This window comes from Formica exsecta, unplaced genomic scaffold (assembly GCF_003651465.1).
Source record: "Formica exsecta isolate Colony F162 unplaced genomic scaffold, ASM365146v1 scaffold253, whole genome shotgun sequence".
Classification (NCBI taxonomy): Eukaryota; Metazoa; Arthropoda; class Insecta; order Hymenoptera; family Formicidae; genus Formica; species Formica exsecta.
In genome coordinates, this window is record NW_021849803.1 from 52,545 (window position 1) to 58,071 (window position 5,527).

Below are 5,527 nucleotides of genomic sequence, written 5' to 3' on the forward strand. Positions count from 1 at the left end.
CTTTCCCTTTTTCCGTTCTTTCGTTTTAAAGCCGCTCCGATTGCTCTTTTTCTCGCGCGCTCTATCGATAGCACAGGGTGCTTGGACTCGTTTTTCTCGCGACGCTCTGCCTCCTTCGTTCTCCATATTAATCAACAACACGTGCGACAATGCCCGCATGATGTATTCTCCATCTATTCTACCTTGTACTGCTCAAAATATGAGTGTTTTTTTGAAAACTCTTATTTTTGTAGTTTCATCTCACGTCGAAACTAGATTTCGGTGATAACACGATTTTATCTTGGCAAATACGATATGATATAGTGAAGCTTTAGCTCGTTGAGATTACGAGAAATAAAAGAAATTTTCGATGATTTTTGCTAATACGCGAGTAATTTCTAATTTATAGTAATAATTTAAGATAACGATAGAAGAGAGAGAGAGAGAGAGAGAGAGAGAGAGAGAGAGAGAGAAAGAGAGACATAATTTTATCAAAATTTAGTTTAAAATGTAATCGTATCATATTCCTATGAATCAGCTTAGAAAGAAAATATCGAAATATGTCAATATTCTAAAAACGTGAATCAAAAAATGTTTTTATGTCACAATTTTTAAAATAAATATATTCCAAGAGAGAATGTCATAAAATATAGCTGTAGTTAAGAGTTGTATATATATATATATATATATATATATATATATATATATATATATATATATATATATATATATATATATATATATATATATATATATATATATATATATATATATATATATATATATATATATATATATATATATATATATATATATATATATATATATATATATATATATATATATATATATATATATATATATATATATAAATAAAAATAAAGACAGATGCACATGCAAAAGAAAGCAGTCTTATTATCGTCTGCTATTATTTTTCATATTTGTATCATATGTTATATATATATATATATATATATTTATTTGAGCTTATTATACATAAGAGATGTTTTAATAAATTTCAATCGCGTATACAAGAATTCTGTTTCTTTTCTATAAATTAATTTCGCAGATATTCTTTATTTATGATAGATTTATACGTTACCGTACAAAATTTGCATATATGTATATATGTACATGTTTTATTCTAGTTTCGGAGCGTATTTGTACCAACGCCGACTTAGCTTGCCTGACTAAATATAAGAGTAAGTGTGTCTGTTATCAATATATTGTCAATTTATAGTTTTTTCAATTTATCGAATTCCCTTTCTTCATATAAAAAAAATAACTAATATATGTTATATATTTCAAAACTCTGATATATATTTGATATATTTTTTATTTGCTTTTATTATGTAAAATTATAAACTCATTCATAATTTTAATTATATTAATAACGAAACCTCAATATCTGCTATATAAATCTTTTAATTCTATTTTTGATATAGCTAAATGGTTCACCGTTTATCCTCATGAGAATAAACAAGAGGTTCTTCCAGACAGCGAATGGGCTTTGCATTGTAACATTTGCTATCCTACTTGCAAAGATACTGGTTATGATGTGTTAAGTTCAAAAAGTTATATGTCGACCGGTGAATACAGAACTGATTTACTGTAAGTATATAGCATCCTTGTCAATATAAAAAAATAGCTTGTAAATACAAAGAAGAAAATCCTCTGAACATCAAAAAAGGAGCTAGAGACAATTCCATTTCAGATCGAACTTTAACGTCACAGATCAGGGGATACTGCACGTTTACTTCTCGAACTATGACTCAATTAGGTTGAAGCAAGACGTGATTTATTACTGGTACGACCTGCTGAGTAAGTAAACATTGACAAAAAAATTTTGTTTTAGTGAAGTGTTAAATAGAGCCGAGGATTTTTAATTGTGCATAAATTGAAATTTTTATTGCAAAATAAGAATTTTTAAGAGAGATTATATAAAGTACAATTTAATAATTTAAATACAAAATCAATTATTAATTTAATATAATTAAATATAAAATTTTTATTCTATTGATATTTTCTATCTCAGTGAATCTTACAATTATGCATTTATAATGTTATTTACTTTTTTTATAAAATAAATAAATAAAATTGATAGGCATAGAAGAGAGATAATTTTATCAAACTTTATAATTATATTCATAAACTTGGCATTAATAATATTAAATATAGACATTGCGCTATAATTAAAATTTTGAAAAATTAAATAATTTAAATTAATTTTAAATTAAATAATTTTTGGAGATTTATGCTTTTACAATACTTAATTAATTGCATGTCGCAAGGCAAATCATGTCATTGCATTTGTTATGTAAATTAGCAGTAGGAAAATTCTTTTCACAGTTGATATAGAACATATAAAAAAGATATCTTATAAACAAAAATAAAGTAATGTGGAACAGAAATTTTTTGCCCGCGCCTTCTGCAATATACCTAAGGGTTCTCAAAAATGAAATTTTAATATCCGACCGTATGTAACGTTTCTCTATTTTTTTCTGATTCTCCGTGCAAAAAGAGAATTCTTTTTTTCTCACGAAGAACGCAATTTCTAGTTGCTAACGCTCACTTTGCGAGCAAACTACTGAAGCAAGAAATATATATGAAAAAAATATATATGATTATATATATATATGATTTATTTAAATATATATGATTTGAGAAATATATATAATTTTAACATAAATATATATTTGATGATTTATATATATTTAAAAAAATCTGAAAAAATAATAACTAATTTCTATTTTTAAATAAGTATTAAGTACTATTTTCACGAATTAGCTATTAAAATATAGCACCATGTATATCTGATCTGTAAGGTATTGATTAAAGAACAGTAGTCTTGTAAAGAAGGAAAAGAACATGGTTGTAAGATATCGTTGTAAAAATCCATTATCGTTTTTACAGCGTAAATCGCCACTGCACGTAACGTTTCTTATCCTTTTAAGTACGACATTAAAAAACGCGCGGCCGTTTCGTTGGATCGTCTTATCCTTCCACGCTATCAAGGCTGCTGTATTGTAAAGACTGGCCATTTTGCAGGCGATATGGGCGGTATATGTGGTGTCTTCATCGGCTTCAGTCTCATCAGCATCGTGGAACTGCTGTATTTCCTCGTTCTCCTACTTCTTCATTTATTCTGCGGAAAATCAACCTTGCAGAAAGAGGACGATCGCGAAAAAGAGACTAAATCAATCCATAGTCAAACTATACAGACAATTTATTGGAATGAGTTGTTACCATCATCTTGGCAATGGGTGAAATTTTCTAACAACAGTCAGTTTTTTAACAACAGGGCTAGATAATGATATAGCCGGCGAGCTATCATGAAACTATTCGGAGAGGTTTCCAATCGGATCGATTCTGTTTCTCGTCAGTTGCCCTATCGTAAACGTTCGGATAATAGTCGAAACGATCGGATAATTTCTAACGCCTTGCGAGCAAGCGGGAAATCAGTTCCAATCGGGACAAAGCCTCGGGCGAAAAAGATTGCGGAAGACCATTACCGTTTGTTTCGTCACGTGACAACGATAAGTCGGTTCCAAAGAAGATTCACGATTAAGATTGAGAGACACAGGCAGAATCGTGATGAAAAACCCGCTAGTCGGAAACTTGCGATGGGAATCGTAAATAATTCCATGATAGCTCCCATGATTATGACAACTGGTTGACTAAAAAAGTTGTAATTTTAAAAAAATTGTATTATCGAGTTAATTTTGTATTAATATAATTAATCCTGTGATAAAATTCTATATTATTATAAATGATTGTTATGAAGAGCAAAAAGCAGTTTTATGCACTAGATTATCATAGATTAATGAATATTTTGATGGCGTTCTAAATTCTCCATCAAAACAATATAATTCTAGAAAGTGTGTCGTGATCTATGTAAAATTTTGCATAATTAAAATGCACGTGAAATTATCGAAGATTCAGTCAAAGAATTTTAAGTTCAATACAAATTTTATAGACACATTCTACACAGAATAACACATTTCTTACAAGCGTATCAAATTTTAATAACATGTTTCAAATTTAAAATTGCTTTTTACTTGCTGAAACTATGATGGGAGATCATTATTCGTTACACAATAAATAATGACATGTCAAACATGTCAATATATTTTGACAATCCACATATATCAAACATAACAATTATGTCAAAGTATCGAGCACAAGATTTAGACAAGCACAGGATTGTAGAAATAATTAATTATATAAATTTATACAATTAACAACTTAGAAAGAACTTCATAAGCTACAGCTTCGAGTCGACAGTTGTCACATTAAGGGCGATATTGTTGGATAAGAAGACGTTATTAATGAGAGAAGTGCTAAACAATGAGACGGTAGTTGTTTACGAGAGAGAGAGAGAGAGAGAGACAAAGAGAACATATGGACAGACTATAATACCATCGCTGTAAGAGCATGAATGGGGACGTGATAGATACACGAGGCTGCATGGGAATTGTTATCTGCAGTGATGGCACTCACCGGAGACACGTAATTAATTTCTCAGCGTAATTATAGTTTTTAACAAACGTTTACGTAAACTTACTATTGGAAATAAAAGCTCACTTGACAGAGCATTTTTCGAATATTTATCGAAATAACGTGTTTATTAAAACGATTTTAATAGGGATCGATTGGATTTTGATTGACTTTGCGAAATTGTAACCGAATCTTGCAATCAATGTTGGCGATTCAATATTATGGTAAATAGATTCGACTATTTGCAAATATTGCTTATTCGTATTGACCGTGCATGCAATTTCATAAACATTCGTAAGAGATCGGTTGCATTTTATATATGTACATATATGTAAAATGTAAATGTATATTTTGAAAATATTTTGTTATTATATCACTCGTAATTTTATATATAGTATTATATCATAAAGCAACATTAGAATTTAAAAACAAATTTTGAAAAGAAAACTTTTTAGAGAGAGATAGATAGAGAGAGAGAGAGAGAGAGAGAGAGAGGAGAGGAGAAGAGAAGATAAGAGAAAGCATATTATAATATGGCAAATTACTGACAAATTTTATATTAAGATTTTATATAATTGCGAATTCAGACTTAATTTTATTGTAATAGAAATATATCCTACGCACAATAAAGAAAATATTAGAAATAAAAATAAACATTAAATATTAGGAATAGCAATTTGGAATTATTTTACTTCAAACAAGATAACGAAATGGATTAATTATTCCTAATTTGAAATCTTTAAACAATTGTGAATTCATAATAAGAAAATGATGAAATATCTGAAATATGTATCGAGAAAATCAAGGTTTACACATCATTTTATTTTTTCTGAGTATCTAATTGATTATTGAGTAGACAAACTGTGAAGAGAAAATAAATTGAAGTGCTGAAGAGAAGAAGACGTTCATGTAAAATATTAAAAATATCAAAAGAGATATTGCGTGGTTCAAAAATATATATTACTACAAAGATATTACTTATAATTGCATACTTTATTATGTTTACATTATATATATATATATATATAATTAAAAAAATAAAATATTATTA

At 28.1% G+C, this 5,527-nt stretch overlaps 1 protein-coding gene across 1 annotated transcript in view; it reads left to right on the forward strand.

The window, feature by feature from the left end:
- LOC115236506 (sodium channel protein Nach-like) overlaps window positions 1–3,290 on the forward strand; it is a 23,014-nt gene extending 19,724 nt beyond the window's left edge. Inside the window, exons 6-9 of the mRNA XM_029809016.1 lie at window positions 1,128–1,181; window positions 1,425–1,590; window positions 1,694–1,800; window positions 3,028–3,290. Of these exons, the coding sequence (XP_029664876.1) occupies window positions 1,128–1,181; window positions 1,425–1,590; window positions 1,694–1,800; window positions 3,028–3,290 (590 nt within the window). The remainder of the gene's footprint in view (window positions 1–1,127; window positions 1,182–1,424; window positions 1,591–1,693; window positions 1,801–3,027) is intronic.
- The last annotated feature ends 2,237 nt before the right edge of the window (window positions 3,291–5,527 follow it).